At 42.8% G+C, this 21,491-nt stretch overlaps 1 protein-coding gene across 7 annotated transcripts in view; it reads right to left on the bottom strand.

Moving 5' to 3' along the window:
• Nucleotides 1–11,075: 11,075 nt before the first annotated feature.
• LOC124043777 (double-stranded RNA-specific editase 1-like) overlaps nucleotides 11,076–21,491 on the bottom strand; it is a 176,423-nt gene continuing 166,007 nt past the window's right edge. For all 7 annotated transcript variants that reach the window (XM_046362729.1, XM_046362728.1, XM_046362726.1 and 4 more), the window contains 3 exons: nucleotides 21,106–21,287; nucleotides 11,837–12,015; nucleotides 11,076–11,668 (listed from right to left, as the gene is read on the bottom strand). In XM_046362729.1, coding sequence (XP_046218685.1) covers nucleotides 11,492–11,668; nucleotides 11,837–12,015; nucleotides 21,106–21,287 — 538 coding nt within the window. In that variant the 3' untranslated portion in view covers nucleotides 11,076–11,491. The remainder of the gene's footprint in view (nucleotides 11,669–11,836; nucleotides 12,016–21,105; nucleotides 21,288–21,491) is intronic.

Consider the following 21,491-nt stretch of genomic DNA (forward strand, 5'->3'; position numbering starts at 1 on the left):
TTCTAAAGTAGGCTAGCATCAACCTTAGCCCAGGACTAGTTGCTCCAGAGCAGGGTTAGCACCGACTTTTTGGGGTTAGCCGCAAAAACAAGGTGCCAAAATAGCCAGCATGAAATGTGGTTAAGAATAACACCTAGATTGCTCACTGTCCAATCACAAAAGCAGCAATGTCACTTAATTTACATATACTGGTGACTCCTGTAATAAGTTCTGCGTGTTATTTTGATAAGTAAATTCATAATGTCCTTCCATCTGAGGAAAAAACCCAAGATGCTTTCATGCAAAAACATTGGTTGCTATGCATAACAAAAATGATTGCTATGGAAGCTGGCTAACGGCTTCTCACTTTAAAGGATCATAGCTTTCACCTGAATTCACCTGGTCAGTCTATATCCTGAAAGATGTTTTGTACACTCAGTGTAATGCACTGAGTCTCAGGAAAGACTGTCTGGGTTGGCAATACTCGGTATAGAGAACAGTTGGGCCCACAACCTGGACCTACAGGCCGTGGTGAAAACATTTGCACCCAAAAAAAGGACTTCAGGAGAGTCTCTCAAGTTGGATTTAATTTACCTTGAAAATTGCAGCCCATTTGTGTAGGCTATTAGCCAGACAAAACCCGCTGAGTTCAAAATTAAAATTAAATTTATCCTCAAGCCAACTTTTCCTCATTGTAAAGCTATTTGATGTGTAATTTTTTTATTGAAAAGTTTATAAACCAGCAGCTAAATACGGTATATGGCTATAGATTGTACACTGCATAATGAAACAATCCTTAGTACGTTAGTGTTTTGAGGGTGAACTGTCTGTCTTATTTGGCATTACTGGTTTTACGCACAACTTTCTGTCCAAGTTTGGAGAGAGTGCGAGGACAGCTCCTGTTATGCAGGTTCAGAGACAACTGTACAGGACAGTTGTCTATTCCTATCGGAAGCTGATTCTATCGGTAGCTGATTAATATGACGTTGTATTTGTAACTTTATTTATTTTTACAATTTGCAACGTTTGAATATCCAACTTAAATGACTGAACACAAAAATGACATTGCCGCCAGCCAGCAGTCTAAAAATGGCAGCAACGTGGATAGCTTCATGAAATGTTAGGCTTAACATGAGAAAATGACAACCAAATAGGCCTACAAATAAACATTTAGCCATTAGCTAAGGCAAAGCGATACATGCCCTGGAACCGCAGAAAGCCTTTTATCGAGGCGATAGGCATGCATCCACATAGATGTAGCAATTTCAGCTCCATGGACAGAGATCAGTTGTCTACACTTTGTGAGCGGCTGACACATTCCATTTTTTTTATTATTAGGGGAGGGGCTCCGACCTCGCAGGGGTCCAGAGAAACTGCATTATGCCAGCAAAAGCATACCCGGAGCTAAACCATTTAACCTTTCTTACACCTAGCTTATGCATTTCCCACCGTCTCCTGTTGGTGGAATTATGCAGAAGAAATTACGGCTCTCTCGTGTTGACAAGACAATTCTACAAGGTAAGATGTGTCAATGACAGGACTACACACGTGAATGTCGTCCCTCATACAGTTCAGGAAGGGTTTATTAAACTAACAACTTTCCAACAACAAAACAAACATGTAAACGTAAAAATCTATTTGTGAACTATCATGTTATAAACGCAAGCATAAGTAGTCAACTTCAATGTTATCAAAGGAAGCATAGGGTTTAGGTGAACCTAAATCAGCTCCTAGCTAATGCTACGTTGGAAAGAGTAAAAACGACTCGGCCTTCAGTCCTAAATAACGGAGGACAGTAGGAAAGTGTTTCCTCAAGGTTCCGTTTTAGGACCACTATTGTTTTCACTATATATTTTACCTCTTGGGGATGTCAATCGAAAAACATAATGTCAACTTTCACTGCTATGCGGATGACACACAGCTGTACATTTCAATGAAACATGGTGAAGCCCCAAAATTGCCCTCGCTAGAAGCCTGTGTTTCAGACATAAGAAAGTGGATGGCTGTAAACTTTCTACTTTTAAACTCGGACAAAACAGAGATGCTTGTTCTAGGTCCCAAGAAACAAAGAGATCTTCTGTTGAATCTGACAATTAATCTTGATTGTTGTACAGTCGTTAAAGTAAAACTGTGACGGACCTCGGCGTTACTCTGGATCCTGATCTCTCTTTTGACGAACATATCAAGACTGTTTCAAGGACAGCTTGTTTCCATCTACATAACATTGCAAAAATCTAAAACTTTCTGTACAAAAATAATGCAGAAAAATGTCATCCATGCTTTTGCAACTTCTAGGTTAGACTACTGCAATGCTCTACTTTCTGGCTACCCGGATAAAGCACGAAGTAAACTTCAGTTAGTGCTAAATAACGGCTGCTAGAATCCTGACTAGAACAAAAAAATGTGATCATATTACTCCAGTGCTAGCCTCCCTACACTGGATTCCTGTTAAGGCAAGGGCTTATTTCAAGGTTTTACTGCTAACCTACAAAGCATTACATGGGCTTGCTCCTACCCATCTCTCGGATTTGGTCCTGCCATACATACCTACTCATACGCTACAGTCACAAGACGCAGGCCTCCTAATTGTCCCTAGAATTTCTAAGCAAACAGCTGGAGGCAGGGCTTTCTCCTATAGAGCTCAATTTTTATGGAATGGTCTGCCTACCCATGTGAGAGACGCAGACTCGGTCTCAACCTTTAAGTCTTTACTGAAGACTCATCTGGTCAGGATTTGGCCACGGTTGTTCCGGTTTTTGGTCACTAGATGCCCCCATTGTGCCTTTTGACCTTTTGTTTTCCCTTGATCCCCATTATTATTTGCACCTGTGTCTCGTTTCCCCTGATTGTATTTAAACCCTTTGTTTTCCTCTGTTCTTTGCTCTGTGTTTGTATGTTAGCACCCAGCCTTAGTACTCTGAGAACTCTTGTTGATCCCGGTGGACTCTCTTGTGGAATTCTGTTTTTGTTCTTGTTTGTTTGTTTTTTTGAGTATCTTTTGAGGCTTTACCTTCCACCTTGTGGATTTACCTTTTTTGTCTTGGAGGATTACCTTTGTTCTTGTAGGATTCCTTTTGAGGTTGTGGAGTTACATGTTTTCCTGAAGAACTTCATTTTTTACTTCATTAAATACACAGTCTCAAGTACTGCTGTGTCTGCCTCATCTTCTGGGTTCTGCTGACTATTCGTGGCTCAGTTGGTTAAGTGACTGTTTCTCACTCCGGAGACCCGGGTTTGTAACCGGGTCCTGACACATCTCTTCAGTGGGTCATATGATTGAGTGTAGTCTGGCCCAGGAGTGTGAAGGTGAATGGAAAGGCTCTGGAGCAACAAACCGCCCTTGCTGTCTCTGCCTGGCTGGTTCCCCGCTCTCCACTGAGGTTCTCTGCCTCTAACCCTATTACAGGGGCTGAGTCACTGGCTTACTGGTGCTCTTTCATGCTGTCCCTAGGAGGGGTGGTTCACTTGAGTGGGTTGAGTCACTGACGTGATCTTCCTGTCTGGGTTGGCGCCCCCCCTTGGGTTGTGCCGTGGCGGAGATCTTTGTGGGCTATACTCGGGCTTGTCTCAGGATGGTAAGTTGGTGGTTGGGGGCTGTGCTTTGGCAAAGTGGGTGGGGTTATATACTTCCTGTTTGGCCCTGTCCGGGGGTACCATCGGATGGGGCCAGAGTGTCTCCTGACCCCTCCTGTCTCAGCCTCCAGTATTTATGCTGCAGTAGTTTGTGTCGGGGGGCTAGGGTCAGTTTGTTATATCTGGAGTACTTCTCCTGTCTTATCCGGTGTCCTGTGTGAATTTAAGTATGCTCTCTCTAATTCTCTCTCTCTCAGAGGACCTGAGCCCTAGGACCATGCCTCAGGACTACCTGGCATGAAGACTCCTTGTTGTCTCCAGTCCACCTGGCTGTGCTGCTGCTCCAGTTTCAACTGTTCTGCCTGCAGCTATGGAACCCTGAGCTGTTCACCGGACGTGCTACCTGTCCCAGACCTGCTGTTTTCAACTCTCTAGAGACAGCAGCAGCGGTAGAGATACTCTTAATGATCGGCTATGAAAAGCCAACTGACATTTACTCCTGAGGTGCTGACTTGCTGCACCCTCGACAACTACTGTGAATATTATTATTTGACCATGCTGGTCATTTTATGAACATTTGAACATCTTGGCCATGTTCTGTATAATCTCCACCCGGCACAGCCAGAAGAGGACTGGCCACCCCTCATAGCCTGGTTCCTCTCTAGGTTTCTTCCTAGGTTTTGGCCTATCTAAGGATTTTCTTCCCTAGCCACGGTGATTCGACACCTGCATTGCTTGCAGTTTGGGGTTTTAGGCTGGGTTTCTGAGAGAGACACACACACAGAGAACTGTCACAGCATCACCTTTTGATGGTCTTACCTGATCTCCATGGCTATTTGGAGATAAAACATGTGGAAGGAATGCCCTTGTCCACTAATCATGCTTCACTTTGATTGACTCAGGCTTGACTGACTGACTACAGAGTAACTATTTCAATGTTCTCTTAAGAAATATAGCACTTCTATGTTCCATGAACAAAAAATATAAACGCAACATGTAAAGTGTTGGTCCCATGTCTCATGAGCTGAAATAAAAGATCACAGAAATGTTCCACATGCACAAAAAGCTTATTTCGCACAATCCCTGTTAGTGAGCATTTCTCCTTTGACAAGATAATCCATCCACCTGACAGGTGTGGCATATCAAGAAGCTGATTCAACCACACAATCATTACACAGGTGCACCTTGTGCTGGGGACAATAAAAGGCCACTCTAAAATGTGCAGTTGTGTCACACAACACAATGCCACAGACGTCTCAAGTTTTGAGGTAGTGTGGAATTGGCATGCTGACTGCAGGAATGTCCACCAGAGTTATTGCCAGAGAATGTAACATACATTTCTCTACCATAAGCTGCCTCCAATGTCATTTTAGAGAATTTGGCAATACATCCAACCGGCCTCACAACCGCAGACCCCGTGTATAGCGTTGTGTGGGCAAGTGTGGTTTGCATTGTGAACAAAGTGCCCCATGGTGGCGGTGGGGTTATCATATGCTTATGGAATAAGCTACGGACAACGAACACAAATGCATTTTATCGTTGGCAATTTGAATGCACAGAAATACCGTTATGAGATCCTGAGGCGAATATCTTTTAACCTCTTGCTCCTACCTGACACGCAGGCGTCCCATCTAGACATCTGGAAATGCAAATGCGTCCCAGTTGCTAATATATGCATATTATTATTAGTATTGGATAGAAAACACTCAAGTTTCTAAAACTGTTTGAATGATGTCTGTGAGTATAACATAACTCATATGGCAGGCAAAAACCTGAGAAGAAATCCAAACAGGAAGTGGGAAATTTGAGGTTGGTCAATTTTCAACCCAGCCCCTATTGAATACACAGTGGGATATTGATATGTTGCACTTCTTAACCTCTTGCTCCTACCTGGCACGCAGGCGTCCCATCTAGAGCTCTGGAAATGCAAATGTGCTACGCTAAATGCTAATAGTATTAGTTAAAACGTTCATTAAAATACACATGCAGGGTATTGAACTAAAGCTACACTCGTTGTGCTTTCGGCGAAAGCATGAGAAGCTATTATCTGATAGCATGTAACACCCCAAAAGACCCGCAGGGGACGTAAACAAAATCATTAGCATAGTCGTCGCTACACAAACCGCAAAAATAAAATATATAACATTCATTACCTTTGACCATCTTCTTTGTTGGCACTCCTAGATGTCCCATAATCACTATTGGGTCTTTTTTCGATTAAATCGGTCCATATATAGCCTAGATATCGATCTATGAAGACTGTGTGATAAACGAAAAAAATAGCATCTTATAACGTAACGTCATTTTTTTAAATTAAAAAAGTCGACGATAAACTTTCACAAAACACTTCGAATACTTTTGTAATGCAACTTTAGGTATTAGTACACGTTAATAAGCGATCAAATTGATCACGAGGCGATGTATATTCTATATGGGGTACGTCTGGAAATAATGTCCGGGTAAATCTCAACCAAAATATCAGGTCGGAGACCTGAACAATTGGCTTGTCTCTTCTTCGTTTGACCAAGAAACAAAGCGTAGGCAAATGGCAAGACTGTTGACATCGTGTGGAAGCTGTAGGTATTGCAACCTCAGCCCCATTTAATGTGGTTTGCCTTTATCAATGGGTTGAAGTGGCGGATGGATATATTTTTAAATTTTCAGTGATCAGATTTTCCTGCGCTTTTCGATGAAACGCACGTTCTGTTATAGTCACAGCCGTGATTTAACCAGTTTTATAAACGTCTGAGTGTTTTCTATCCACACATACTAATCATATGCATATACTATATTCCTGGCATGAGCAGCAGGGCGCTGAAATGTTGCGCGATTTTTAACAGAATGTTCGAAAAAGTAGGGGGTAGGAGTAACAGGTTTTAAGGTAACAGTGACCATACATTAGGGCCTAATGAATTTATTTAAATTGACTGATTTCCTCATGAACTGTAACTCAGTCAAATCTTTGAAATTGTTGCATGTTGCGTTAATTTTTTTGGTTCATTATATATATCACTTTAATTTAGATCTGGTGTAGTTTCAACTCTGTGGGCTGGTGGAGAAAGTTTAAGGTTAGATGAGATGCTGCTTGCTGATAAGGATTCTGTGTGTTTCATGTGCTCAATACTTTTTGCACAACAACAGTAATACAACTTTACACACTTTACACACACACACAAAGAATGACAACCTCTGCAAAAGTAAACTAAGGTCTCCTTTATTATTATTTTTCTTCATTTTATATATCTATTTATCAGGGTTTCTTTCTACATAAGAGTACTTTAAAAGTATGTCTTCATGCTTTAGGTGCAGCTTCAGTGTGGGAGCACATGCAAGATGGTGGTCCAGGTGGAGATTGCACAGCGGATGTGGGGTGAGAGGAGAGTAGAGGAGTCCTCTGACCACCCCGAGTTGACCACACCGGGACCACTGAACAGTCACCAAATCACCACAAGGCGGTCAGGACGGCCGACCGAACGGGGATTATAGACCGCTGGGAGCACTCGGTCATTGGGAAGCAGTTCAGTTTCTTGCAAATAGTTCCGACCTGTCCATTTTGGGGGACGGTTTGTGTCATGACATCATCAATTGACATCTTTAGTGCAGTCCAAAAAATAAGAACCATACTATGGAGAAGCAGGCAGGCTTTAAAAAAAGAAGTTTCAAACAGTCAGTTTTAAAAGAGAGCACGACGAAGGGGGGAACAGAGGGGGAGGGGAACCATTCTTTCTGGTCCCGTTCCTCCTGGGGCCTCATTAAAGGGGGCGTTGGGGGACATATTGCTCATGACCTGGATCTTTTCGGGGGGGGGGGGGTGTCACAATGTGACTGCAGAGGTATGAGGTAAAGAGGCCTTTCAGAGACAATTCAAAACATACGTGTATCACAAGGACACAGCGACACAGGACATTTGCTCAACAATTAGTAGCACATCTCTGGCCGCTGCAGTGAAGGAACAGGAACTAGCTTTTTTTTTAAAGGCCCAGTACAGTCAAAAACAAGATTTTCTGTGTTTTATATATATATTTCCACACCGAGGTTGGAATAATACTGTGAAATTGTGAAAATGCTGATAATGCCCTTTAAGTATTAGAGCGGTTTAATTGATTAAATTAATTCAAAAGACTCCCTACAATGTCTGCCTGTTTTGGTGCGATGGAGTTTTGGCCTGCCTGGTGATGTCAACGGGCGGCAAGTTAGTTAATAGACCAATAAGAGTTCCAAACCCCTCTGCCAATAACAGCGAGTTTTCCCCGCACCACTCAGACCACTCCCAGACAGTCCTAGCAAGATTCTTGCTTAAAAAAAAACCTCTTTTGCAAATACTCTATTTTTGTTTATTTTTTGAAAACTAGCTGGTGGTTGAAAAATAACCACAAAAAGGTACTTAAATTGTTACCCAGAAATTATTTGATTTTGAGATAAAAAAAGGCTGCATTGGCCCTTTAAGAGTTCAAATGAAAGACTAAAAACAAATCAAATACATCCCAGCAGTTTCATGGAGGGAGAACAAGAACTAGACAGTGAAGGAAGAAGAGTTGCACAGGCATCACATTTTTAACCAGTATATCGCATCATTTCCATAGCAATAGAACAGAGGTTCACAATAATAACACCTTGAAAATCGACAGCTACAGAAATACCAAAAGAGCCCGACAAGAAAGATTCCACAACAAAGCTGGAATACATTGATAAAATGAAAGTACAAAAACATTGCAATATTATACCCAGCAATTGGTGTGTGCGAAACACGTTAAAAAAAATGTTTCCCCCTTTTCCTTTGTTGTTGCTCAAAGACATTTGTGAGAAAAACACACAAGGACATCATCTTTGGTGCAGATTCCACAGCAATCTCATTTATGACATTTATCGAGCAGTGTCACACAATCTCCTTACTCTAGACATCCACTATATACACACAAAAGTATGTGAACATCACTTCAAATTAGTGGATTCGGGCTATTTCAGCCAAACCAGTTCCATACAGGCATATAAAATCGAACACACAGCCATGCATTCTCAATAGACAAAATCATTGACAGTAGAATGGCCTTACTCGAGAGCTCAGTGACTTTCAACGTGGCACCGTCATAGCATGCCACCTTTCAAACATGTCAGTACGTCAAATTTCTTCCCTGCTAGAGCTTCCCCGGTCAACTGTAAGTGCTGTCATTGTGAAGTGGGAATATCTGAGCAACAACAACTGCGAACACAAGCTCACAGAACGGGACTGTCCTCGGTTACAACACTCACTACCACGTTCCAAACTGCCCCGAGAAGCAACGTCAACACAATAACTTTGTTGGGGGGTTTCCATGGCCGAGCAGCCGCATACAAGACTAACATCACCATGCGCAACACCAAGCGTCAGATGGAGTGGAGTAACGCTCGCCGCCATTGGACTGGAGCAGTGGAAACTCGTTCTCTGGAGTGATGAATCACGATTCACCATCTGCCAGTCCAATGAACAAATCTGGGTATGGTGGATGCCAGGAGTACGCTACCTGCCCCAATGCATAGTGCCAACTGTAAAGTTTGATGGAGGAGGAATAATGGTCTGGGGCTGTTTTTCATGGTTCAAGCTAGGTCCCTTAGTTCCAGACTTCCAGTGAAGGGAAATCTTCACTACAGCATACAATGACAATATAGACCAGTCTGTGTTTCCAACTTTGTGGCAACAGTTTGAGGAAGGACCTTTCATGTTTCAGCATCACCATACCCCCATGCACAAAGCGAGGTCCATACAGAAATGGTTTGAAGAGATCGGTATGGAAGAACTTGACCGGCCTGCACAGATCCTTGACCTCAACCTCATCAAACACCTTTGGGCTGAATTGGAATGCCGACTGCGAGCCAGGCCTAATCGCCCAACATCAGTGCCCAACCTCACTAATGCTCTTGTGGCTGAATGCAGCAATGTTCCAACATCTAGTTGAAAGCCTTCCCAAAAGAGTGGAGACTGTTATAGCAGCAAAGGGGGGACCAACTCCATATTAATGCCCATGATTTTGAAATGAGATGTTCGCTGAGCAGTTGTCCACATACTTTTGGCCATGTAGTGTACATACAACACACACACTGCTGGGACTCCAAGCACCTTCCCCTGCTGTTTTGAACCAAATATATCAGATATAAAAATACACCAACTTAAAGAATACCTCATAATAATCATTCCTTTGCAGTGTGTCCGTTTACATTGTGGTTTGTCACTGGCCATGTACAATGCTGATATTAGAGGTATATGACCAGCCTATAAGGGAGAGCACACAGATAATACATTAGAAAGTTGTCATTACTGGAATCCAGAGTTTATCATGTTGTAGAAATAGTTGAAATAGAAAAGATGAACACATGGGAGAGGGTGGGGAAGAGGGCTTACAGAACACCCAGGGAATCGGACCAATAGGACTTGGATTGAGAAAACACGGATTGGTCATTGAGTGGGTGGGTGGTACCAAACTCAACTTTGTAAAATCTCTCATGCGTTTCTTTGTGTTCCCTTGGAAGTTTACTCACACAATGAGCAATCAACAATAGTGTTGCTTACAAGAGTTGTTTAAATGACAACATAAGCTCTTGGAGACATGCATTTCCCAGCTCTCTATGAATTACATGACATATGGCCTACTTTACACCTTCATAACAACCCCAGATTGACATAAATGTGTTATGTCACCAGACTTGTATTGTGTGGCATGACCATGACCTATCGATCCGAGGTTGTTGACATAAGCATTTATAAATGCCCAGGGCATGGATGCATAATGTCCATGAGGATCATGCTTATTAAGGAGGTGTAATGTAGCCCCTATGCAGTGTCATTGATAGAAATAGTGAATTCCTGTCATTATTCAGTTGCAGTATAATCCATCTCTCAAACACAAAAAAGTCCAAAGTTGCAATACTAAAAAAAACAAGCCCCCTCCAGGAAACAAAACAAACACATTAAAGAGAGAAACATGATTCAAAGCTCCATGTGCAAGGGGGAAGAAAAAACGAAATCGCTCGAGCAGATCCCTGGTGGTTCTCTACCGAATCAACTCGCCGAACTCTGACACCATTCCCATGCAAAGCCATGGCTTACTTCAACAAGACAAAACGTGCAGCACATCCACAACTCTCCTCAACCCCCCCCCAGGTCAAAGGACTCGAGGGGAATCGTCGACAGCCTCCGCCAGGGCCCAATGTTCGAGTACGGAATGAGAATGTAATTGAATGACCAAAAATGCCAACAAATAAATAAACAAGATGTAACGGGACCAAAAGGAGAGATTTCAAATGAATAATGATTGAATGACTGTAACCAACATTTTGGATTTGCATTTAGCATAATATCATACGTGCTTATAATAAAGGGTCTATATTGTAATGAAATAAGACATTAAAAAGATAAAATTCTACAATAGGTTAAAAAGTCACATGGCATTTGGGTTTATACTAGTGTAATTACATTTAACTGAATAGTAGAAATAGAATCGTTGTACATTCTACATTCTGGTTACAGACATAAGTATATAGTAACTACATGGTGTTTGGACAACTTCATGTAAAGTCTTGCAAATAAAACAACAATGACTAAAAACGATTCCAGTTAAAAATGGCAAGACTTCGTGATTAGAAGGGCAGATTGAACATCGAGTACCATCGAAAAAAAAAAAAAAAAAGAACAGAGTGATGACATCACAGCCATGAGGAACGAGAGCAGAGTGATTGGGATGGAGGGAGGTGGCCAGAACCACATGCGTTATTTCTCACAAACACTCAAGACAGACATACACACACACACACACGCATGCACGAGGTACACACGCACGCAGACACACACACACACGCACGCAGACAAAGTCTCAGTGGCTGGTAATTTTGAAGAGCCTCTTTCTCAGGCCTAGAGAGGGCGTTGGGGTGCAGTGGGTTGGGTTATGAGGTTCCCCTAACCCCCTAATCAGGAGTTGAGGGAGAACTGGTCCTGCTCGATGGGCTTCTTCACCCAGGCCCCCAGGCCCGACTTGTGGAAGACCTTGATGAGAGTCTGCTTGGCGTTGTGGTACTCCACCGCCGCCTGCTTGGCGTCGTGGTACGAGCTGGGCTTGGACACCTTGATCCTCAGTGTGGATGACAGCTGGGGTGGGGAAGGGAAGCAAACAGATTTTGAGATAAGAATACTACTTTGAATCAAATATTGAGGAGTGACTTGATCTGTGTTTCAGCTGGTGTTAATGTGTTGTGCTGCTCACACAGTCTGTGTGCAGTGCTGATGTGATGTGGTGTGTGTCGGACCGTTCTGTACCTTGGAATGCAGGCGAACCCAGCGGCTGTAGAGGGCGTGCTTGCAGAGGCGCGAGGCGCGCCCCATGTCGTCTTTCCCCGTGGTAGCATTGATGACCTCCAGCGCCAGGTCGCCCACCGCCCAGTTCACGCTGAAATTGGGTGCCTTGCCCGGCTGCCTCGCCTCCGCGTTGCTGATGCCTGGAATCACAAATAGAACCATAGAGTGAGTGGCCAATTCCACTTTATAACAGTAAAGCATACGAGTCGGAGCCACTGGGAATTGAATACAGGACATGATGAGCTGTGAAAGCGGTAGCTAATTCCCTTTCTAAAGACAAGCAGGTCTGACCAAGTGGGAATCATACATAGGACTGGACATGCGACTCATGCCCATGTTATCCCTCTGATCTCAAGCTTTAGGCATTAGCGCTAAAGGAAACATGAGTCTTCAGGTTTCAGTGAAAGCTTCTCATCATGTGAGTGTGGTGAACTCAAGCATTTACTACACAAGCGAGGGCATGAAGGGTCAGAGACGTATACATCTTTGCCCTAGCAGCATCTGTCAGAGATGGTAGTCAAAAAACAGGATGAAGCTTCTTCAACTCTACCACAGGACATGTGCTTCTCCAAGCAGGGGCCTAGATGGATGGGAGGCATAAATACGTATTCCAGTGGACCTCTAGTAACTCCCCATCCCAGGTGCGGGAGCGTAATCATCGACTGACACTAATTAGCATAACGCAACGGACATAAATATTCCTAGAACATATTCCTATTTATGAAAATCACAAGTGAAATATATTGAGACACAGCTTAGCCTTTTGTTAATCACCCTGTCATCTCATATTTTCAAAATATGCTTTACAGCCAATGCTAGACAAGCATTTGTGTAAGTTTATCGATAGCCTAGCATAGCATTTTGTCCAGCTAGCAACAGGTAACTTGGTCACGGAAATCAGAAAAGCAATCAAATTAAATTGTTAACCTTTGATGAGCTTTGGATATTTTCACTCACGAGACTCCCAGTTAGATAGCCAATGTTCCTTTTCTCCCAAAATATTATTTTTGTAGGCAAAATCGCTCCGCTAGTTCTTCACGTTTGGCTGAAAAATCACCCGGAAATTGCAGTCACGAAAACGCCGAAAAATATTCCCGAATTAGCTCCATAATATCGACAGAAACATGGCAAACGTTGTTTATAATCAATCCTCAAGGTGTTTTTCAAATATCTATTCGATAATATATCCACCGGGACAATTGGTTTTTCAGTAGGACCGATTGGAATAATGGCTACCTCTGTATTTTACGTGAGAATCACTCTGGGAGCCATCAGGTGACCAGTTGCGCAATGTAGCCGCTTACGGGTATTCTTCAACATAAATGCGTAAAACTACGTCACAATGCTGTAGACACCTTGGGGAATACGGAGAAGAAGTAATCTGGTTGATAGCCCATTTACTGCTCAATAGGGATAGGGATAAAATAAAGTGGTGATCTTAACTGACCTAAGACAGGGAATTTTTACTTGGATTTTTTTACTTGGATCAAATGTCAGGAATTGTGAAAAACTGAGTTGAAATGTATTTGGCTAAAGTGTATGTAAACTTCCGACTTCAACTGTATCTATTGATTAGATAATCTCCTACATGTAATTTATCTTTCTCTACTGGGTCTGCATTGGTTCTTATGGGCAAATCAGTTATAATTACACATACCCGAGACTAGCGGCGTAGCCACTGATCTCAGGCCTACCCAATAATTGTCCCAGAAATTATTCAATACAAATTGTTTTATTTTATTAAATTTTTAAAAGAAAAGCATGTGAGATTTATTTTCTATGGATAATTTTATAATGTAACAAAGAAATAGTCCGCGACAATCAAGTTGGCTTCCGACTGTTGGTCACATGTTTTTTTCCCATACCGTGGTTTACTTCAACAACCTGGCAATGTCAAATCAAATCAAATCTAATTTTATTTGTCACATACACATGGTTAGCAGATGTTAATGCGAGTGTAGCGAAATGCTTGTGCTTCTAGTTCCGACAATGCAGTGATAACCAACAAGTAATCTAACTAACAATTCCAAAACTACAGTCTTATACACAGTGTAAGGGGATAAGGAACATGTACATAAGGATATATGAATGAGTGATGGTACAGAGCAGCATACAGTAGATGGTATTGAGTACAGTATTACATATGAGATGAGTGTGTAGACAAAGTAAACAAAGTGGCATAGTTAAAGTGGCTAGTGATACATGTGTTACATAAGGATGCAGTCAAAGATGTTGCAAGAGTACAGTATATACATATGTATATGAGATGAATAATGTAGGGTAAGTAACATTATATAAGGTAGCATTGTTTAAAGTGGCTAGTGATATATTTACATCATTTCCCATCAATTCCCATTATTAAAATGGCTGGAGTTGGGTCAGTGTCAATGACAGTGTGTTGGCAGCAGCCACTCAATGTTAGTGGTGGCTATTTAACAGTCTGATGGCCTTGAGATAGAAGCTGTTTTTCAGTCTCTCGGTCCCAGCTTTGATGCACCTGTACTGACCTCGCCTTCTGGATGATAGCGTTGCAACCCCTGGGTGAACAGGCAGTGGTTGGAGTTGGATCCCACTCAGTGTGGTGGTTGATGTCCTTGATGATCTTTATGGCCTTCCTGTAACAACGGGTGGTGTAGGTGTCCTGGAGGGCAGGTAGTTTGCAACCCCGGTGATGGTTGTGCAGTCCTCACTACCCTCTGGAGAGCATTTTACGGTTGAGAGGCGGAGCAGTGGACAAACCAGGCGGTGATACAGCCCAGCCAGGATGCTCTCGATTCCTGTTTGCATCTGTAGAAGTTTGTAGTGCTTTTGGTGACAAGGAATTTCTTCAGCCTCCTGAGGTTGAATCAGGCTTTTCTGCTGAGATAGCTTGAGAACTTTTCAAAATCTCGCTGTCAGTGTGAGTGGACCAATTCAGTTTGTCTGTGATGTGTATCACGAGGAACTTAAAACTAGCTACCCTCTCCACTACTGTTCCATCGATGTGGATAGGGGGGTGTTCCCTCTGCTGTGTCATATGGCTAAACGTTGTAACGCTAGCCTACTCAAATTGACCCACCAGCTAAGGTAATTTAGTTGTTCTAGCAATGGCGCACCAAATGTCGATTGCTACTGTAGTTTTTGTTTTTAATGTCTGGAGGAATAGGAGTGTGTGCCATAAAATAATTTGGATCAATCCACCGATAGCATCCAGAATGAGACAGTAACAGGTGGTGTCACGATAGAAACAACTGCAATCGCCATCACAACTGCCAATGCCACGTTGAGCCAGGCATGCTTGCCTACCCCACTGTCTCCTATCGTTCTTGATGCTGCGGGCGGGGGTGAACCTGCAGTCGGTCCAACGACAGTTTTGTCTGCCGTTGATGAACCAGCCTGTCAACCTGGGGCAAATGTTGAATTCAGATTCATACAAGATGGATTTAAAAACTGGAAACTCACAAGAAATGCTTGCTGGAATCACGAGACTAGCAAATGACATGCTAGAGCCCTTGCAAAAAATTTGAATCCTACAAAGCATGGTGATGCAAACATAGATTTTATAGAAAGAAACCGTGCACGTGTTACAGCAGGATATTCCACTCAGAGAGCATAGAGAAACCGAAGAGACAATCAACAAAGGTAACTTGTTTGAATTTCATCTCAAAGTATGACTCAGAAATACAAAAACAGGCTTAAATGAGCTACCGCGCAATGCCACGCTTATTAGCCCCGAAATTCCGAACGAGTTGCTGGAGTGTGCAGCATCGTTGTTCACCTTGGAGGATAAACGATTAAGTTCATTCTGTGCCTTCCACGTATTTTGCCATACGAGCAGATGAATATAAAGATCAATCTAAATGAGAACTTATTCCTGTGCGAATCCGATACAATCATGCTGGATTGATTAAAGAAATAGATGTTGGGTTTATGGAAACCGCTGATTTGTTTGCACAAGGAGTTTCTCGGAAAATACTTGGAAGTGTTGCAACCCCTGGAGTTGGATCCCACTCAGTGTGAGGGTTTTTGTTTCGATGGCGCTTCAGTCATGTCACGGAAACAAGGAGGCGTACATGTCCTACTAAAGCAAACATTTAAGCAATCGGTATGTGCGCATTGCAACTCCGACCGTCCCGTTTGGTTCTGTGCACCGCGGCAAAAGTGTCGGGACTGCTAGATGTCATTTTAGAGGTTCTTGCAGAGTTTTCAGATACTTGTGGACAAACCAAATTAGAAGTCGATGCCCTCTTACAACAAATCCAGAACAATACGTTTTTATTCCTGTTTGTCACGTTTAGTAAATAGTTTGACACCTAGTGGTTTTGCTACGAAGGGATTACAAAGCTCTCTACGTTATCTGTGAAGGACTGTATTGTTTTTTTTTTAAATCAGCTTTTCTACATTCAGAGATAGCTTGAGAACTTTATCAAAATCTCCCCGTGTTAACTGAAGAGATGACGGTTAAGCATGATATTAGTAATTGGGATGTGAGCGCATCACAGCAGCGAAAACTGCCTGTATAATTGGCAGCCAGTGTAGTCACAACTTCATTAGGGAAAACATCCAGCATCAAGAGGGACAGTGACCTGCGGCAACTTTGGAACAATATTCTAGACAGACAGATTACGGAGTTGAACTCAAGATTTCAAGAAGACACATACGGGACCCTGCAAGCGGCAGCCTCCTTTTCCAAAGAATCCCAAACCTGCGTCCTTAAAGAGCAGCTGAAGACCACATGCGATCATTATGCAAAATCAATTGAGGATGCTGAATCCACTGTTTTAATTCGGCAGTTGATGTCGCAAAATGAATGTGGGAAAGAGAGACTTTTCCTCCATAATGAGTGTACTTGACAGCTGCCCTGATGATATTTTCCTTAATATACCATCTCGGTTAAGGATCATTGTCACACTTCCAATGGCATCATGCAGTGTGGAGAGACTTTTCTCAACAACAACTAGCATAAAGAAATTGTCTTCGCACATCAATGACAAGTGCCCGGCTGAACCACTTCAGTTTGCTGTCTTTTGAGCGTGAATTGACAGATACATTGGATTATAATGAAATCATCACCATATTCAACTCAAAGCCTCGCCGTCTGCGACTTGGGATATAGGTCACGCCTTATGATACGTCTACTAAAGGTAAGGTACCATGTTATAGTACTACTGCCCGCCGTGGTAGAAACTGTAACATCAAATATAGGCTTGTTTGCCCATCGAGATTAAAGTACGTCTGAGGATGAGGGTTATGCTGGCAAGTTGGCAACTGGTCTAAAGTTACTGTCTTATTTTAATATGCTGGGATAGGTAATTATTTGTATATGTAATGAGGTTGCTCCAAGTACAATGTACTAGTATAAAATGATTGTATTACGAAATAATATGTGGTGCATGTCGCAAAATAAATTAAGTAGAAAAAATGCCTATCCAAATTTGTCTAGGCCTATCCCCCCCCAAAAATACTGGCTACGTCCCTGCCCGAGACCATCATATCAGATACAATTTTTTTTCCTAAACTTTTTTCAGGGCAGTCTTCATGCTTCCGAGTTAAGCGAGCAGTTTGTCAAGAAGCAATTGTTTTTTTCTCCCCAATTTCGTGATATCCAATTGGTAGTTAGTCTTTGTCCATCGTCTTTGTCCATCGCTGCAACTCCCATACGGAGAGAGCCATCCGTACGGAGAGAGCCATTCTTGACACACTGCTCGCTTAACCCGGAAACAAGCCGCACCCAATGTGTCAGAGTACAACTGTACAACTGCCGATCAAACTCAGCGTGCATGCGCCTTGCCCGCCACAAGGAGTCGCTTGAGCGCGATGGGACAAGGACATGCCACCCAAACCCTCCCCTAACCTGGCCGACACTGGGCCAATTGTGCGCAACCTCATGGGTCTCCCGGACATTGCCCCGATCCCTCCCACTAATTGGGCAGCTTTTGCAAATTTGCTGTTGTCCGAGTGAGGGAAATGCTGTAAATTAAGAGGACTATGTATTTTGAAATATGAGACATTGAGCATTATACTAAATACCGCTGATGTCATACAAGCAAGCCAAACAATGTGCACTTCACATTTCCACATCATAAAACTCATGTCATATACAGTGTCCAAGTTTATGATCACTATGTTTGATGTATAGTTACAAGATGACATGTAGTCATACCCCGGGTTGTTCTGAACAGAATGAGCCTGTCACCTGAATGCACTCATGACAGCATTCTATGTGCACCAAAATTATACAAAACAAAAATATAAAAGCAACATGTAAAGTGTTGGTCCCATGTTTCATGAGCTGAAATAAAAGATCCCAGAAATGCTTCAAATGCACAAAAAGAGTATTTCTCTCAAATGTTTTGCACAAATGTGTTTACAACTCTGTTAGTGAACATTTGTCCTTTGCCAAGATAATCCATCTACTTGACAGGTGTGGCATATCAAGAAGCTGATTATTACACAGGTGCACCTTGTGTTCGGGACAATAAAAGACCACTCTGTGCAGTTTTGTCACACAGCACAATGTCACAGATGTCTCAAGTTGAGGGAGCGTGCAATTGGCATGCTGACTGCAGGAATGTCCACCAGAGCAGTTTCCAGATAATTTAATGTTAATTTCTCTACCATAAGCCGCCTCCAATGTCGTTTTACAGAATTTGACAGTACGCCCAACCGGCCTCACAACCGCAGACCAGATGTAACCACACCAGCCCAGAACCTCCACATCCAGCAGATGAAGAAGCCGGATCATCTGAGATCAGCCACCCAGACAGCTGATGAAACTGGAGGAGTATTTTTGTCTGTAATAAAGTCCTTTTGTGGGGAAAAACTCATTCTGATTGGCTAGGCCTTGCTCGACACTAGGTGGGCCAGTCTCCCAAGTGGGTGGGCATATGCCCACCAATGCCTGCGCCCCTGCCAAGTCATGTGAAATCCATAGATTAGGGCCTAATGAACAAAAATATATATGCAATGTGCAACAATTTAAACTATTTTACTGTGTTACCGTTCATATAAGGAAATATAAGGCCTTGCTCGACACTGGGTGGGCCTGTCCCCCAAGTGGGTGGTCATATGCCCACCTAATATTCATTAGGCCCTAATCTATGGATTTCTCATGACTTGGCAGGGGCGCAGGCATTGGTGGGCATATGCCCACCCACTTGGGAGACAAGCCCACCCAGTGTCGAGCAAGGCCTTATATTTCCTTATATATATTTATGTTCAATATGTGATCGACATTCCTGAATTGCATTGTGAAAGCTAACACTGTAATATCGTATTTTATAACTTAGCTGATCATGTTGGCAATTGAAGAAGCTGTCAAATGATGCCCACCTGACCCAGATTGTGATTTCTAATTTATACTGGGTAAACAACAACAGTACGTGTGTTATGGCGGGGATGCAGGGTCTTGTTTAAATAAATTATAATACACATCTACTTACTCCATTTCCTCAACGAGAGCAAGTACCTTATAGTTGGAAGACTGTCCTTTGAGTCAAGAAGTCATTCAAATAACTTCGGAACTACACACACTTTTGAGAAGTGTGTGGCTATTTGGAGACACCAGTTTGTCCTTCACTCAAACCCTTGTCATTTTAATGTAATATGTTGCAACTACCGCAGATTCTCCCGGAATATTCCTATCATGTTACTGAATGTATCCAGAGTGTTTTCAGATTTCGTTATCAACAAATGTGGCAAAAAGTACAGTAAATTTAAAATGCACATAAAATTAACAGAGTAATGTTTTGATTCAGTCTTCTGTCAGATAGACTGTTGTTCTCACCTTTGGTCTAATTTTTATTTATTTATCTTTTTTTTTTACCAGGTAAGTTGACTGAGAACACGTTCTCATTTACAGCAACGACCTGGGGAATAGTTACAGGGGAGAGGATGGGATGAATGAGCCAATTGTAAACTGGATATTATTAGGTGACCGTGATGGTTTGAGGGCCAGATTGGGAATTTAGCCAATTTAGACACCGGGGTTAACACCCCTACTCTTATGATAAGTGCCATGGGATTTTTAATGACCTCAGAGAGTCAGGACACCCGTTTAACGTCCCATCCGAAAGACGGCACCCTACACAAGGCAGTGCCCAATCACTGCCCTGGGGCATTGGGATATTTTTTAGACCAGAGGAAAGAGTGCCTCCTACTGGCCCTCCAACACCACTTCCAGCAGCATCTGGTCTCCCATCCAGGGACTGACCAGGACCAACCCTGCTTAGCTTCAGAAGCAAGCCAGCAGTGATATAATAATTTCCCCATCGTCTCCAAACTGTTCCCTTTCAATTGCTACCATGGTTATGCACACGCCTAACGGAAACATTTCCATTTAGCCCTATCCATGTAGGCCAATTCCCATGAGTGTAAAGGGTTAACTAGTCGACCTAAAAGATGTCAAGAGTCTTGTTAAATTAAATAGCAATGAGCTTCAAAACAGAACATTTCCTATTTCCCTTAATTTGAACAAAATCAAGCTGGTGGGGTATTTAATATAGGCTCTCTCAATATGGAAGCTCTGAGGAAAAAAGGTTGGGAACCTCTAATCATATCTGATTACCCATGGTCCTGCTGGGTCGAAACGTTGGAAATAAATATCACCTGGGAGCATGAACAGTAGTGTGCGGCATTTTCCATTCTGTTTTCCTGCTGGGTATTTTCCATAGACATTTATACATAATTGGTGTTTACCCTTGTGCCTACTGTGTGGCTAGCACACAGAGTCACAGTGTCCGGTTTTATTAGGATTCACAGGGAAAGTGTGAGGGAAAAAGACAGAGGACAGAGGACAGAGGACAACTAGTCTGCTCCAAGCCACCTAAAAACAGTGTTGAAAGTATTGGAGTGTTTGAAGGTGTTTGCATGCGGTGCCACATGAGTTGGTGTAGTGTGTGTGTGTGTGTGTGTGTGTGTGTGTGTGTGTGTGTGTGTGTGTGTGTGTGTGTGTGTGTGTGTGTGTGTGTGTGTGTGTGTGTGTGTGTGTGTGTGTGTGTGTGTGTGTTCCTTGGCACGAGAGTCCACGCACATGTCGTGTTCATTCGACCCCGAAGAGATGAAAACAGGGGGGGAGACTGAAACAGGGAGCGACTACCTGGACAAAATGTTGTTTTCTGTTGCAAAATGTGTTTTTCTTTTTTAATTCCTTTGTGTGCCCCGTATTAACAATGTCCTGAGTGTAAGAGAGTCTAGACATTACAGTATTAGGGGTGCAAAAGAGTCCAGGTGTAAAGGTGAAGGGTACTGACCGCTCAGTAGAGGCCTGTTGAGGCTGAACTGTTGGGGCAGGTCCTCGATGTCGGCTATGCGCTGGTACATAGCCCGGGAGAGGTGGTCGGCGTGGTACAGGCTGCCCAAGATGATGCTGGAGAAGTAGATGGGCTCCGTGAAGTAGCTCATCAGAGAGCCCTGGATGCCCACCACGTTCCACCTGCAACAGAGGAGCGCACATGTTTAGTATACACATTTCCACAAACATGCATGCATACAAGTGCACACACACACACACGCACAAAGACACAGAAACACACAAATTCGTGCACACGTGCAAATGCATGCACACAACTTAGGAATGGGCACTGACTCTGAAATATCCAATTTGATTTATTTCACTCTACATTCGCTGTTGTTACAT

Source organism: Oncorhynchus gorbuscha, linkage group LG09 (assembly GCF_021184085.1).
Source record: "Oncorhynchus gorbuscha isolate QuinsamMale2020 ecotype Even-year linkage group LG09, OgorEven_v1.0, whole genome shotgun sequence".
NCBI lineage: Eukaryota > Metazoa > Chordata > Actinopteri > Salmoniformes > Salmonidae > Oncorhynchus > Oncorhynchus gorbuscha.